This window comes from Diadema antillarum, unplaced genomic scaffold, assembly GCF_040938485.1.
Source record: "Diadema antillarum isolate AM-2024a unplaced genomic scaffold, OU_Dant_1.0 seq00000952_RagTag, whole genome shotgun sequence".
Lineage (NCBI taxonomy): Eukaryota > Metazoa > Echinodermata > Echinoidea > Diadematoida > Diadematidae > Diadema > Diadema antillarum.
Window position 1 is genome coordinate 282,354 of NW_027271800.1, and position 17,269 is coordinate 299,622.

At 38.6% G+C, this 17,269-nt stretch overlaps 1 protein-coding gene across 1 annotated transcript; it reads right to left on the reverse strand.

Moving 5' to 3' along the window:
• Nucleotides 1–295: 295 nt before the first annotated feature.
• On the reverse strand, nt 296–16,845 carry LOC139741762 (cryptochrome-2-like). Its single transcript, XM_071652346.1, has 12 exons — nt 16,793–16,845; nt 14,598–14,925; nt 10,918–11,134; nt 10,211–10,405; nt 6,756–6,874; nt 5,853–6,007; nt 5,288–5,431; nt 4,356–4,523; nt 3,404–3,544; nt 2,886–3,037; nt 1,759–1,961; nt 296–369 (listed from the first exon to the last, which is right to left on the reverse strand). Exons 1-12 carry the CDS (start codon nt 16,838–16,840, stop codon nt 296–298), a joined length of 1,944 nt encoding a protein of 647 aa, XP_071508447.1. The 5' UTR covers nt 16,841–16,845.
• Nucleotides 16,846–17,269: the final 424 nt, after the last annotated feature.

Genomic DNA, 17,269 nt, shown 5'->3' on the forward strand with positions numbered 1-17,269 from the left:
ATCTGCGATGGCTCAATGATGCCACTTTGCCGTCTACATAAACAGAACCACGACTAGAGCCACATGGAAGACTAGGAAGACATATCCAGTTGTCATGGCAACCCTTCCACTACACTTTCGCTTAATTCATTTTCACTTAGCTACATTTTCTCCTTTCTTTCTCTCCAATGATGTACACACTAAACCAGCTACGACTTCATGAAACATATATCAGCATACAAGATAGAAACAAAAACAGAAGAAATGAGAAAAAATGGTTTTTCTCAAAGCCACGTCTCCGACATTTTCTTCCAGCCTATTTCTTGCTGAACATGCTGTCAATCCTCCTTGACTTGGGGTTCTTGGTTGATGTCTCTCCCCCGCGCTTCCCTGAAGACACAAATATAAAGAAAGTTTTTCAAAAACAGCCCTCATTCTCACGTGCTCTGGCATAGATATATTCTTTCATGTCTGCCTCATCCTACCCCCACCCCATTGCACTTTCTTCTATCTTTCTTTTTCTTTTCTTTTTTGTGTTCTTAAATGGAGCATAAATCCCAAAGAAGTAAGAACACTGCTCCTCTAAGATGATCAACACATATAACAATAAATCAATGATTTGTATAAATTGTAGCTTGTTGGTTGCAAGCAACATTTAGAAAATTTGTGCTGGGTTTGAGGAGTCAATTCCAGAGCAATAAATGAATTTGGCACCAGCAACTTCATAAATTTCTTCTTTCCTCCCTACTGAGTTCAATATCAACATGTGTCCATGCATGCATCATATGTAGCATTAAAGCACTGCTAAAGCTATGATTGCATTGGGCAGTTCGACAATCTCTTCATCAATAAAATCTGGAAATCTCAAATATTAGTCAGAGAATGGTGGGTTGGCTGAAATCAAAGGTCCAGTTTACCTTCAGGAGCAGTTTTCCAAGATAAACATGTATCACAATCGATGCATAGATGTAGGTCTGTTGTATCACGAAACATCCTACCATATACAATTTTTGCAATAAAGCCTAAAATAAAATGAGATATCAGTATTTTTCTTAATAAACCATAACTGTAGACAGTTTGGTCTGGAAAAATGTTTATCATTACTATTGTTCACATTTTGTGTATTTAACAATACTTAACATCGATAATATGGATTCAAATTTTTACAGTGATTGTTTCTATCCTTAACTCACATTTTAGAACTATTTTAAAGCACTACTGCTGGGTTTTTGATTTATCTGCAAATGGTAAATTATGCATCTAACATTTACACTCTATATAGAAGAAGGCAGTCTACGATGGTTAAATATAATATATGTTCACATTCTAAGAATGTGAACGCCTGTCAAGTATACATCAGGCACCAACTGGATAAGGATGGTAGAAAAGTTCGGGTCAAGGAAACTTCCTTGCAACATTCGATATCATCGTACATCAAGTGACCACAACTAACAAGATCATGTTAACATCTCAGCAGAGCAAATAGTACATACAGTGCCCTATAAAAAGAGAGTCTAGCCAACTCGGTTTTCGGCTCATGAGTTGTGAAACCTGTGATCTTCATTGAGCCATGTCGTTACCAAAGTGCGCTCACACACAGTGCCCATTGTTTACCACCCCTTATTTGGCTTGCTTTCATTACTACGTCTGAGCATAAACCCTAACCCTCTAATGCATAATACGCTGCGTAACGACATGGGGTCCAATTTAGCAGTTGTCCAGGCTCTCTTTATGCAATGTATATGGCACTGAAGCACATGGGTTGGCAAGCGCCCTCACCTGCTGGATTCTTGCCAGGCTGGCATTGCCTTGCCTCCTTCATGCGGTTCATGTTCCTCCTCATCGCCGTGTCGTGGTCCACGATGGGTCTTGGGTAGTCTGTTCCAACGATGCAGCCAGCTGCCTCCTGCACGCTGCGCGGTGCCTTCCACGGCTCGTAGATGTACTCTGCTGGCATCCTATTCAAAACTGGCAGGTATTTCCTATGAGAAAAAAAGGGGGGAAGTAGAGAATATCACATTGAAATTGCAATTCAAAGTTTGTATAGTTTGTTTTCTATTTGAGTAATGATTTACAGACACACACTTTTTTTTTCAGTAGTCTTTATTTGACTTCCCTATTATTTTACATAAAAAAAACATTCATCTTGAATGTATAAACACAATATACAATCAACGATGCATGAATGGAAAAAAAAAAAAATCTGTGTATGACCCGAAATACATACAACTTACATTCAACACATAGGCTGACACGTGGCTGCCCAGCCAAAAAAAAAAAAAAATAAGAGAAACCTACCTGTCCTCTTATACCCCCCCCCCCCCAACACACACACAAACACACACAGAATCCTCTTCAATCAATAAAATGAACACACATTCGTCTTTGCATGAGAAGCTAAACAAAGAATTTTGTGAAGGTAGAAGATACAAAAAGATTACACTTCCTTTACTGTAATGACCAGGAGGAAAGAAAAAACCAAAAAAAAAAAACCCGAAAAAAAACCCCCAGTCAGTTAGGATAGAACATTTGTGCCTAGAGCATTTGTTTTTAAGATGGATTTGGCACCTTACTATTCCCATACGTTGTTATTATTATTATTATTCACGGGTGGTGCATAAAACATATGCAGGCTAGAAATAACTTAGTATAAACTAGTCAGAATACTAAGCAAGTGGATTAGATAGCAAAGACATTTCAGCAAAAATACTGCAATCTTACATGTTCTTTAGTAAATACAAAATAACTTAAGCACAGATAATGTTGATGTTGCTTTACAATCAAATACTTCTGATCACTGCTACTCTCCTTCCCCTCCCCATATTCCTTGTCTCTTTCCCCACCCTCCACCCCCCATTTGCTTAATGGCATTTTTTTCTCCTGAAGTGCTTTTCTGTATAACTTACTTGATGTACTCGCCAGACTTGTCCGTCTTCTTGCCGAAGGCGACGGGGCTGTAGACACGGTAGTACTGGTGGAAGAAGGCACTGGAGGAGAGCCACATCCAGTTACCAGCATTCAGACTGTAGTCAGCATCCAGCAACCACTCTTCAAAGATCTGTGGGCACAACACCAACAAAAAAAATGGTTACCAGTCTGAAGGTTGCACGACATGATTTTTCTATAGGTAGAAATTCATCATTAAATGCTCCTCTAATACATGCTACTAGGTAAACTCATTGCCACTGATTGAAAAACTTGCAAAAGAAAGCGCCAAAATAGATGGATTATCTAAAATTTGACCAGACTGATGTGAAAACATTTTCAATAACAATGGTGATCCTGAGGAAAGAACAATCATTTGAAGGACAATTAAGTCTTTTTAAGGCTCCCATATATTCCTCACGTTAATCATTTGTTTTCATTAGAGCTATGCACACGGATTCATCCCGAGAAATCATGGCTCTTGTCGTTGGATGCTAACCTTTTGACCTTCAACCCAGTTCTGCCAGAGGTCACCACGGGTCAAGAAGCAGGCGGTGGCATGACGGGCAAGGTGGTGGATCCATCCCTCGGTCCTCAGCTGGGTCATGATGGCATCAATGAAGGGGTATCCAGTGCGACCCTAGAGATTGATAAACAAAATCCCACAAAGTTGAAGGCCATCAAACCTCTCCAAGTATCTCAGGTTTTGACTTGTGTACTCCAGTGATTTCTCAAAAATAGAAATATTTAAAACTGTAAATTCCATGGTAATAAATGAACATGATACCATCACATCACAGGCAATAGAAAGATTCTGTTAACTAAGAGCTTGGGTTGTGTACTCCTAATATCCTATTTCTTTTTATAATCTTATAAGCTGTAGCAAATCAAGCATTAGTGAGTGAAGAAAAGTTGTGAAAATGGGAGTAGTTACAAGAGGTCACACAGTATGTGTACACTCATATCAATCATGATGTTAAAAAAGGATGGTAGCAAATATACGGATATTAAGGGGGGGGGGGGGTAGGTGGGAGGGGGAGTTTAAGCCACGTTGTATTACAGGTAAGAACAGACATACGTCAGATAATCAAACACAGGTCTCCAAATACTCAATTCTGATTGGCTGATACCCCACTTTTGTTCGATTTTCTGATTTATGTTTTATTGCTCCTTTTTTATGCAACAGGGTCGAGAAGGAAAAGTAGAAAGAAATGCATTTACAGCACAGCAGTGTCAGGAAAGAAAGAGGGGTGCCAAATATCAGCACAAAGATGGCCAGAAAGAAGCTCTAGTTGAAGAACGGAAGAGGACATGCAAGACGTTCATGAAGGAACAAGAATGAAGGATATGGCATTAGCCATAACAAGTTGCATAGGTCAAGCTATCATAAGAAGGAGCATTTACAACATTCCATCTTGTCTCTGAAGATAATTTTTTTTAACCATCCTCACCTCCTTCCATGCCGTGATGATCTCCGTGTTGTTCTCCCAAGGAACCTGGATGCAGATGGGGTTCTCCTCCATCTTGTCAAAGTTGGGCGTTGCCGCGGCGACGGTGTAGAAGAACTCGCGCCACAGGAGCTGGCCGAGCAGGGACACTGGGGGCTTGGTGCAGTTTGTCTGGAGTGAGAATGCACACAAGATGTTAGGATTAAAATAGAGCATTAACATTAGCAGCTTGCACAAATTGCTACCAATTAGAACTCATGGCTACCTGTACATAAAACTCGATAAACTTCTACTGATATTGGAATGCGTTCCTTTGTTCAAAAGACACTGTAATGATATTCAATCTAAATGATGTTCTTGGTTGTTCTAAATATATCATATTACCTCATTTATATCAAACATATGTACTCATTTTTTTATGTTTAACAACAAAAGAAAAGAAGAGAACCCAATTTGAACTTTTACAAGGGCTGGAACACTCTGTGATTGTCATTACATTTTACAGTAAGCTGTGTCATACAACAGAAGAAGAAGAATGCATTTGTGTTAGATAATCACCAAAACCCCTTCAAACAATCATATCTTACCTGGGCTGTAAACAAGTTTCACCTGCATTTGTTTGATACAACTGCCATCAAAGCTTAACAAGCTAGACTAAGCTGAAACTGGTATCTGTGGTGGCTATGCACAGGTTCGCTTATATTTGACCTGCATGTACATCTGTATGCATCTACAAATCTGCTTGCGGCAATAATGTGAATCGTGATCATGTGCTTTAAAATGGGAAGAGCGTCTAAATATATCTGTAAGAATTGGGCAGAAAGTCAGTTTCTCATCCTCTTCTGACCTATCCCAGTATTTCTCATGTAGACCAACAAAATATACAATACAGATGGGACAAGAGGAATACCAGTTGCACATGTACAGACAGATACCTTCTGGGCATAGACGTCCTGGATGGCGTAGTAGAACTTGCGGGGAGAGAGGCAGCCAAACTTGAGGTAGGGGCTGAGGACAGTGGTGCTTGGTTCCAGTGAGTTGGGACTGGTCTTGGGTTTCTCAAAGTTGCAGGTCCAGGTCTAATTGGGAGAACATGAGGATACAGATCACGATGAATGAAACACAATAAGTACAGCCATATTCCTTGCATGCATACACACTAAGTACACGAGAGTTAAGGTAGAATATGAGACACTCTTCTAATGACATACATTTAAAACTGACTTTGCTATTGTTCTTCACAAACCTTGTCTAGACTTGAAGATCTAAAATTTTAAAAAAAAGTTTGTAAAGATATCATTTTAAAGGTAAATTGTTTTTGATGAAAAAGGTCACACATTGTTGCCAAAATATTGGCATAGTGGCAATGACATTGGTTAGTTGCTGTTCCAAAAAGCTGAATAAAAAGGCAGCAAAGCCTGCTGCAAGGGCAAAGCACAGATATCCTTTTTGCATTCATCTCTTCCATCTGTAGCTACATTGACTCAGTCCCCATCCTACCTTCCTGGCAAGGTGCATCTCCATCCTGGATAGTCCTTCGGTCTCTCCTCCGGGGTAGAGTCTGGGCCCAAGCTGGCTCTCGTCCACTCCCAGCTCACGCAGGGTTGGGATGCCGTACACGCTGTCGTGGTCGTCACGGATCGGTGTCCTCAGATCTGTGAAAGCGAAGAGAGAGAGAGAGAGAGAGAGAGAGAGAGAGAGAGAGAGAGAGAGAGCAGATGATGAGTTTCTATGCCTTGAATCACAGAATTCAAATAATGTGAAGAATGAATTTGATAATTGAAGAATTCTATTGCAGAAATTGTTATCTTGTCATTAAATTGGCACCACAGTGCACTGAGGTTTGCTGTACAACATTTGAGAACGCTTACATAGAACTGGATGAATTCATTGAAATTGCGGTAAATCGGAGAGAAACTTGCCCAAAATCTGCCCATTCATAAGAGAGAAATAGTGACTTCAAAAATTCTAAAATGAGTTGCCAATATAAGAATAATTCACTGGACAAAAAAAAAAGTTGGGCAATCAGGATGCTCCACAAAACCACAGTAACACAGTTTCGTTGTCATGTTGACTTTTTTGCTCTAAGATTCAACTCTTCTGCAAAACTGAATGTTTAGTTATGAAACTGGATTCAGGCTTACACTGAGATTATGGAAACAAATATATGAAGACAACATTTTTCCTCACTTGTCTCACTTTTGCAACTCATTTGGATAATAAAAATTCACCTCTTCTGATAGAATAACTTTGAATGCTTGGAATACAGTTTACACGCATCTTTGTACTTTAGCCTGCTGGTAGTCTCAGTACCTGTTATTATTACAAGTATCAAGTGAGACTTCTAAACTTTCTCAAATGACCCACAAAAAAAAAAAGTGAAATAGTGGAAGGAGATCTTACTTGGGAAAGCCTCAAGAGATGGGATCATTTCTGGCTCTGCTGGGGCACCAAGTTTGCTGAGAAGTCCCTGCATCCTCTGGTATGTCATGGGAGGCTTTCCCCCATTGGCTTTGATGACCCTGGGATGAGAGATAAGAAAAAAAATGTGAATATGATTCACACGAACTGCCATCTGGTTGTCAAGTTACAAAATCTAATGCTCTTAACTCCTTATTCTGAAAGGTTGTTTCACATATGTTGGTATGTTGCAAAATTCATGCCAGGGTGGGTTAACCTCTAAAATTTAGCGATCAGATCACTTTGGGAATTACTAGGCGTCGACTCGGAAATGAGTATGTGGGATGAGTACAATTTTTTTTTTTTTAAATGCCATGCTAGAATGTGCATGTCTGGGTAATGTGATTTCAATATTGGAGGCTTCGCTTAAATAATAATAACAATTGATGATGTTTACAATGCTTACAATAGTGCGTTATATGCAGTGTCCATGTCCCTATGTGCTCAGGAAAAGGAAAGACTATAATAGAATTCCAATTGCAACTCTTGCTATTTAATTTCCAAAGATAACAAGGAAGGCAGGTTTTACAATATCTTCACTTGGAGCTCATCATATACTTTCAATTTTATTGATTTTCCTGATTTGTCTGAACATAATTTGCTGCTTTGCAGATGCGGCATTATGTCTCCAGTAACCAGATTGCAACAGAGGCACAAGTTTCACAAAAAATCTCCATCTGTAGTGAAAAAAAACATTGGCAATTATATTTTATGTTCGTAGCTTCAGCTCAAAATGATAATACAAATGTTCATGGCAATACAGCCATGAAATATGATGTTGGAGGAGTGGATCATGGCTGCCAACATTCCCCATCAGGGAGGTTCCAAAGAATAACCAGGGAGATACTTGTGTGTGAAACAGTACAGTATCTTCACTTACAAAGTTAATTCCCTTGCAGAATTACTTCCCAAAGCAGAGAGGCTTTCATATCCCCTTGTCAGAACATGAAGTGATATAGGCCTATAATTCATGTAAGTTTTCAGGGAGCTTCCTGTAGAATCAGAGAGACTTGGAAAGGCCAGTCCTACATCTATCATCAAAAATCTCACCTCAGACATTTGTTGATTTTTTATTTTATTCATTATTTTTTTTCTTTTCTTTCTTTTCTTTTCTTTTCTTTTTTTTTCTTTTATTTTTCTTTTTTCTTTTTCTTTTTCTTTTTTTTTTCTTTTTCTTTTTTTTTTCTTTTTCTTTTTTTTTTCTTTTTCTTTTTTTTCTTTTTCTTTTTCTTTTCTTTTCTTTTTTTTTTTTTTTTTTTTTTTGGGGGGGGGGGTTCAAAGACAGGTATTAGCAAGGTGAGAATGCCAACTCAGTCTTGCCTTGATTGAGCTAATCCTGTCTGTACTTTATGCAGTGAGGTGACACCCAGGTTGCATAATGTTGAAGTGCACATTAAACATGATCTTTGACACCAACAAGTCAGACTATTTTATCACCATGCACGTCTGCCCCTAAAGTGCTCTTATCAAGGAGAGTCCAAAATACAGTCATGATAATCGCAGGTAGGCATTGTTTTGCAGCTATGTGCCATAGCTGCTCAACTCCCTATGATGACTAATTACAAAAACACACATAGCAGATAAGACAGGTGGTGACATGACCTCTATTTGAACTTTGTTCCCATAATCAACCATTGACTATTGGTGAAGTATGATATAATCAACCTATCACCTACATAATACCTCTGACAAGGCAGGAGGTTAAGTGATCATTGGTGTTGATTTGTTTAATTGTCTGTTAACAAAATAACTCAAAAAGTTATATACAGATTTGCATGACACTCTCAGGAAAAGTTGCTAATGACGCAAGGAACAAGTGATTAATTTTTGTAGTGATCCAGGAATTTTCAAATACAGTTTTAAAAGATTTTTCTATCTTTCGGCCTATAAGGTCAATGAACTTGGGAGTTCAAGCTGCTTGTACCGGAGGTTCAGATATACGCTCTAAAGTGTGTGCTTTGCTCGGGCCGGGCAAGGCGTCGTGTAGCTGGAAGCTGATGACATAAACAAAAGGCTTCTACATATTGGGAAATTGCATGTGTGTATGGATGGAACTCAGTTACTGGCTTGGCGGAGGTCTGCGCTATTGTCTAGTTCAAATTCTTAACACCCTGGTAGTGGTAGACAATTAATCTGGTGGGTGCCTGCCCTATATGGACCTTACTCTCAATATTCATTCTCAGTCAGTATTTTTTCCTGTATCATTAAGCATGGAGGCTTCCTGAATACACATTAAAAATATCACACTGAATTTAGCAAATGTCCTGGTCTGCACTTTGTTTTTCCTTTGCTTCATGTGCTCCTTTTGCATCTTTTCCCTTATTATATTTTCAAAAGTAATGATTTTGCCTGGAAAATGGCTTCCTGCTTTAAAGGGAAGGTAAACCCAAAGAACAATGTGGATTGAGTGAAAGCAGCAACATTAGTAGAACACATCAGTGAAAGTTTGAGGAAAATCGGACATGCGATGCAAAAGTTATGAATTTTTAAAGTTTTGGTGTTGGAACCGCTGGATGAGGAGACTACTAGAGGATATGACGTATGAGTGGACAACAATACAAAGAAAATATAAAGGAAATTCAACAAAAATTCACTTTTCTAGAATTATGAAAGAGCAATGGACCAACCACTTTCAGAAAGCAGGGGGAATAATTGCTACCCTTAACATATGTCAATATCAAGTTGATGGAATTTGTAATTTTCAAGAAAAATGGATTTTTGCAGAATTTTCTTTATATTTTCTTGGTATTGTTGTCCACTCATACGTCATAACCTCTAGTAGTCTCCTCATCCAGCGGTTCCAACATCAAAACTTTAAAAATTCATAACTTTTGCATCGATTGTCCGATTTTCTTCAAACTTTCACTAATGTGTTCTACTAATGTTGCTGCTTTCACTCAACTCACATTGCTCTTGGGGTTTATCTTCCCTTTAAGCTTAACCTGTTGAAAACTAATCCCAAGTGTACTTGGGCAGGTATCTGTAGGAAGTTTAATGCATGTAGCAGCAAAATCAGCTTGTCCACAAGGGTTTACAGAAGTGAAAACACTGCGAATAACCCTATGCACACAACCCTGTGAGTTGATCAACAGATCAGTAAATGTGTACATCTCCTTTTTAAAAGCATCAGAAAGCCATAGAAGAAGAAGGTCAAACGGGTCAACAGCTACTACTCTGTTGATGAACAAGTTATTGACAAGATCTCCTTTGAGCCTGACCAACTTGTTTGCAAGATGAAATAAAAAAGATGATATCAACAGTAAACACTTTTCAGAGATGCAGCGTGAATATATCAAATTATTGGAGGTACACCTACACTCCACTGGCCAAAAAAAAATCAACACCCATAAAGTTTTACATCAAATAGTATGGATGCCAACCAGAAGTGAGCTTCTCACCTTTCTGTGTCAAACAGCGTGTGCCCCACTTTTGTGATGACTTCAACTCCATGCTTCTTGGCCAAATCAACCACCATCTGGTCCCGTTGGCGGGAGTAGGGCTCGGTGTCGACTTCAAAGGTGAGGCGGGTCACGCCCCACCTCTCAAAGATTTCTGGGAAGACTTCAGCTGGGCTTCCACGAATCACAAAAAGCCTGTTAGAATACAATTACAAGAAAAAACAAACAAACAAGAAGTAAATTTATCCGAGTCTTATAGGAAAAGTGGATGTGGCTGACCTCATCAGAACAATTATTCATCCTTTAATTCACCGCCTCGCAAGTCTTGATTTACCAGGTACTATGTTACCTGTAATCATACCCTGGCAAATGCTCCGAACTCTGCACGTTCCTTGTTCCTTGTTCACATACAAAAGCATCTCACAATCTATTCATGTGGTACATGAACTTCAAGACATGCTCCCAACTACTTGAAAATAAAAAGTACACTCACATCATTGTGTACACATTCACATGATCTGCAGAAATATGCAATATAAGCTATTGTAACAATCTATCTGCACAAATAAAAGCAAACAAACAAAACCTCCTTGTCACTTTCAGTCACATCTGTGTTGAAATTGTGTTTGCACATTAAAAACAGCAATCAACAGAGAAGAGGAGGAGGAGGAGAAGGAGGAGGAGAAGAAAAGAACTCCATCCCTTACCTTGAACCAATCTTCTTCAAACTGTTGTCCAAGTCTCGCAGGGCCTCCATGAGGAAACGCCACCTGTTAGCACCGACCCTTCCATTCTGCACAAAGTGTGGGTCCAAGATGTAGATGGGGCGGAACGTCTTGCTGCCATCGATGGCACTCAACAGGGCTGGGTTGTCATGGAGACGAAGGCACTTGCGCACCCAGTGTATCGAGCTGTTAATCATGTCTGTGTGTAGCAGGAAGTTACAAAAAATCATAATATTTATAGGCAAGCTGTTTTCACAAGCTTCAGTTTCTTTGAAGTTGGTCTTTTTCCTTTTTTTTTCTCTCTCTCTGAATTATATCTGGGTACCTTTACGCAGAGAAATTCGCAATTGTTTAAGTTGTTTATTTAGTGAAAATTGTGACAACAACTTGAAATCCCAACTTTTTTGCAACTTGAATCTTGAAATCTATGGCAACTTGCAAAGTTGCAAGTCACATCCAAAGCCCAAGCTCGGTAGCATATGTAAAGTTCTATACACAGTAATGCTATGTGTTTAGGTAGCATGGGGATTTTTTGTGTTTATGGGGGCCAGGCCCCCGATTCCTTCTTCCTTCACTGCATTAAAAAACCACGAATAGCATCGGTCTGTGAATACGTGCATCTAAACGTAGGCCCTACGCCTAAAATCAGTAAAAATTCTTCATCCACACGCTGCAAGAATTTACAATGAGAAGAAAAAAATGGAGTAGCATCAAGTAACAGTTTGCCTACAACTGAATCAGAAAATAATGTAACAAGCCCACTGTTGGACTGTCCCATCCCCAGGATGCTGAGTGAGGAAATCGGGGGCTATGGAGTAAAATTACTCACAACCGTACACACACACCACACACGTACGTACACACACGTACGTACACACACTATACACACAGCGTAGATGCGAGTCGCAGCCCACGATCAGCCCCCGATGGTTCGGCGGGACATGAGGCTACCGCTGCCGCAGCTCCTGCCTGGTAACCGGTAACGCCAACGGCATTTTAACTCGACATACCATCCTTTATCAGTCAACTGGCGCTACAAAAATATTTCAAACAAAACAATGACTCAATATTCCTCCAATATTTACCGAAAGATTGATACTTCGGAGTTCGGTCACGTACATAGGAGTATGACTCTCTTCAACTGGAAGTTCGATAAACACTAATTTACGCCGTGCATGTGCCGATTCGCTATGTCTACCTAGCCCAAGCCTTGTCACATGTAAATTGTTTTGGTGAGATAGGCTTGAAATAGATACTTTAATAATAATTATATTGTATTTCTTTAAAAAAATTATATTTCACAAATATTTAATCGTAAGTATATTATTTTATTTATTTTTATATTAAATTTATTATTCTTTTTGGTAAATTGGTTTCATTATATACACCATTATGTATTATTTTATAAAAGCGACTAAGACAAGTCTACGTGTTTGCATAACTAGTTTTGATGTTATGTAATTCCCGCAATTGCGTTGGTGCTGGCACGTTGTGGACCGTGTGTGTTATGTAGCAGGGAGAATACATAGCGCGGTCAACAAAGGACAACGCGGATTGGTCAAACGAAATGATTATGTAACAAAAACGATCAGATAACAAAGAGATCCCATACGAGAGCGAATTTCAAAACACCTGAAGAAACAAGATCATCAGTATTTAAGAAATATTCCTAGAATTTCATGATTCCTCAGTATTGAAAACTTGAGACTATCACAGCACTCCTCTGTTCATGCTCCTACGCAAGACGTTTTCTCCATCGGGCTTCCTGCGGTTTCTTTCTTGCTTCTTTATCTATTTATTTTTACCCAGGTACAGCCATCGGGCCCAATAACTACTAGAATGCGGTCCATTAGCCATTTTGCAAAATATGACTAAGCTCAGTCATGTGAGTGTAATGACTATAATCATTGTTTTCGCCATGATCATAACCAACTATATTTTAATGATTGTGTTCATTATTTCTCTGGCACTAGCATAATAATTGTTATAATTGTTATTATTATTACTATGATTACTATTATTATAATTATTATTATCAATATCAGTATCATTATAATTACAACTATTATTTATAATGTTAAAGGCATAATTCACCATTTGCAGATGAAACAAAAGCCTAGCATTAGTGCTTTAGAATAGTTCTAAAGTGTGAGTTAGGGATAGAAACAACCACTGTGAAAATTAGAATCAGTAAAATCGATTCTAAGTATTGTTACATACACAAAATGTGAACAATAGTTATAATGAAAATGTTTCCAAACTAATACTGCTACGGTTTATTGAGAAAAAATACTGACATCTCCTTATAACTTGGGCTTTATTGCAAAACTTTCACATGGAAGGGTTTTTTTTTGTTACAACAGACTTACACATATGCATGAAATGCGATATCTTGAACATTTTGCAAATGACTGCTCCCATAGGTAAACTGGACCTTTAATCTTTAATCATTACAGGGTGAGTCACGAAAAGAAAAGTTTACACACCAAAAATTGTCTCTTTCTTTTTTTAACCAGCCGTGAAAGGTTATCATACATGTTTTGAAGGAGTGTTTTGTTTACGCTGATGAACAGACGCCACGGTGTGATAGAGCGCGTTGTGATGTTTGAATGAAACGATTGGGATTTCAGTGTCTCATCGGTCTAATATTAATTGGGTGCATGCCGGGGTGCACGTACGCCATGAGTTCCACACCCACGAATCATCACAGACCACGAGTCATACAACCCATGAGTCATACAGCCCACAACCCAAGAGTCATACAGCCCACGAGTCATACAGCCCATGAGTTCGACACTAAGCAAGCGAGGCCTACGAGACCCTTTTGTATCATAAATGTCAAAGTCGTCGGCTATTTTTACCAAGTGTCGAACTCATTATTTGCAGTGTAAGTGTCGAACTCATGGGCAGTGTGACTAGTGGGCTGTATGACTCATGGACCCTTTTTAAATGTCGAACTCGTGGGCTGCATGGCTCGTGGGTTTCGGTCTCATGGGATGACCTTAATTTTTTTAAGGAAAATTAATTGACCTTTTTTTATTATTATTATTATTGTACCTGTTCCCCAGTTTTTGATTCAGTTTTGTAAATTCTTATGCACGGCCTTGCTGAAAAGCAGCTCCAAAGCTGATAGCAGACTTTTTACCATGTTGAAATCAATCAATCAATCAATCAATCAATCAAAATCAATTAATCATGCCACAAATATCAAACCACACACACGGTCAAACTTGGCCCTTCAGACTCCATTATGTACACAAACTAACACTGAACACACACACACGTATTCACTCGTATAAACACAAGTCACCATCGACCCGATCGAAATGTTTGATCGCAAAACGTGTAAACGCAATTCTCGTTAAATTGAGATATTTGTGATTTAAGTTGCTATTAAAACAATTTAAGAAAATGATTAGAAAATATTGTAAATTTTTATCTTAACTTCAAAGAATATTCCTTATGTTACAAGTGAGGTATCATTGGAAAGGTTATCATTTTTTCCTCTGTGTAAAGACGGACTTACTTTAACATGTTTTAAAATGACGCTTAGCTCGTTGTGCGATATAACTCATCTCCACGTACCGTAATAAGTGAGGTAGTGTATAGGCTATCTAGGTGAGTGCATCTTAAGGAGGTGAGGACTCTTTAGTCGAACTAACCTTCTGGTGATAGCTCCTCGGGAATATACACCTCTCGAGTTGACGGGCCGTAGAACCACAAGCTGCGCACCCACTGCGGCATCCAAGAAACCATGGCATCACCTGCGTTCAGTAGCATCTCCGTGGGACGCCAGGAATTCCTCTCGTAATTCGGGACATACTCGTTACCGTACTCCTCAATGGCGCGGTCGTAGATGTCTTCCCAGAAGCCGTATTGCAGGTCGGCCTCCAGTGGGATGGGGTCGGGGAGTGGGAACGGCTCACTGGTCGGAGTCGGTTCCGGTGTCATGTCGAACATCGACGTAAAAGGCCATGACCAGCCATTTGCCTTTTTGAGAAAAAGGGAAACAAAAAGATTTGTACTTTGTGTTTTAAAAAAAAAAGTGGAATAGAATAAAATAGAAAGAGAATTGAATAGAATAGCGTAGATGGAATGGAGAATAGAATATCAGAATAAATCAGCATAAAATAGAGCGTGACAGGAAACGATTGTATAGAATGGAATCGATTCGTATAGAATAAAATGGAATAGAATAGAGTAGAATGAAAGAGAATAGAAGAATAACGCATTTTTTTTTTTTGTCAGTTAGTTATCATAAAAGGATTAATAGGCAGCTTGAGATAGATTGGTTGACCCTTTTTCCTGCTGACAGTAAATGAAAAATATCCATGCTCGCAATTCCGTCACATCAAGACAAATGAATAAAAATTACATCCCTGCGAAACCAGGAAAAGTTAATTGTACTGATCGCTACTAATGCTATCCCGTACATATCGAAACCTTCAGTAATTTGATGGGGATAAAACAACCCCCTTATGGAATTCGTTATAAATTCCATATTATGGGAATTTCACCAATTGTAAAGATAAGTGATACCTTGCACAAGAAAAATCATATTCATCCATTCATTCATTCATTCATTCATTTTATTTCAGCACGGCACAAGTTTCAGCCATGGCTGTTCCAAGTTCAACATGTCCATTCACAACATTAGGCTTTTCGGAATGTCAACTATAAGTTTGCCTAATAAATGCAGCAAATCCCGCTTTTTTGGAACATTTATAACAGGTATGCAACAACAACAAAAAACCCCAAGATATTCTATATTTGTCAAATAGTAGAAAGCTAATTCCCTTGGCAGTAAAATTTTATATATACACACTATTCTAATATGAAATGCGATCCAGACAAAAATAATAATTCTGGATATTTAGGATATTTACCATTGAACACATATCTGCATAATCGAAGTGTTTTCGAATGTAATTTTCCAGTAAAGAGGTGGCCCGATTGACCGAATATTGGCAATAATTATGATACCCCTAGATTGAACGAGTATTCACTTCTGCATTTTTATATAGAGCAATTGTATCGTAATTACAATCCGATCATCTGTTGTAATACAGTGCATTCCCGGTATAACGAACACGGTTACACCGAAATTTTTGATACAACGAAGTAAAATTCAAGTCCCAAAATTATCAGCCCTTCATCTTTATACAAGTGTACATGGTATTTGTTCGGCTTTAACTAAATTTCGATATAACGAAAGAAAACTGCCGGTCCCGAGGATTTCGTTGTAACAGGAGTCGCCTGTATGTATTGTTATGAATTTGCAGCATAAGTGAAAGAACGAATATGACTAGAAATTGACGTTGTGTCTTGCTTTTCTCTATGGTAATTATAAGACATACAGAGAAAATCATGTCGTGCATTAACAGACGCGAATTTTGGTTTGTTTGTTTGTTTTTGTACCAGGGGAAAAGCTCTTCAGTTCTAGTCAAAGAACCCTCTTAGATGTTCGCTGCATTTGTTTCTCCACTATCTTTGTGTATTCCAGCAGATTTATTTACCATTAGAGAATAAAAATAAAAAATGATGAGAATCACAATATTTAGGCCTATGTCTATGCAGAATGACTGAACCTTTCTTTTATGGTCTACGCAGAGGCGATATGTTTAGTCACGCTTTTCCATGCATTTATCTCGAAACGAAATGTATACCGCGGAAAATGTCTGTGGTTTCTTTTTGTTTTTCTTTGATTATTATAGCTACAAGTTTATTCATGTGATTACGTTGTAATTTGTGTATAGTATGATAAGACCTATAATATTTATTAAGTTTTCCTTATAATCCAATATACAGGGAGAAAAAATTGCAGGATAACGAAAGTTAAACGGGAGTGATGACGTACCTGGACGGCCAACAGCGCCACGAAACAGCAAACCAGAGACGTCTTCATGGTGGATCAACTGACGAAGGAAATGTCATAAATTACCTCGGGTCGCAGGATTTTTATAATTGTTCGTTGACCCTGGATACACGTGACGGCAGCCAAGGTTTGCGTAAAGCGTCAAAGATCGAGACAGTTTGTTCACATAGATTAGGGATTAAGAGAAATATCCGCACTCGCTGATCATCGTCCAATGTTGCTTCGGCTGCCTTACATCGTGCCACCAATTAGGTAAACACTTGTTAAGTTTCTAGGACAGGAGTCTTTTCTTTCTTTTTTTATTGTGAAATAACTGTATCTCACTCACGTATGAGCACATGTGAGAGCAGAGATAACATCAAGGACGTTTCGGATTCTTTTCAGCCAGCGACAAACATGGCAAAAGGACCGTCTTACAAGTATCATTAAAGAGATGACGAACTTTTGTGAAATTCATCT

Bases quoted from the DNA above. Each gene is read 5' to 3' on its own strand.
- LOC139741762 (XM_071652346.1), bottom strand. From the start codon at position 16,840: ATGAAGACGTCTCTGGTTTGCTGTTTCGTGGCGCTGTTGGCCGTCCAG. The intron at 6,875-10,210 runs GTGAGAAGCTCA...CTCTCATCCCAG, and splicing joins ACGCTGTTTGACACAGAAAG to GGTCATCAAAGCCAATGGGG. The intron at 5,432-5,852 runs GTAGGATGGGGA...TCTCCCAATTAG, and splicing joins AGATGCACCTTGCCAGGAAG to ACCTGGACCTGCAACTTTGA.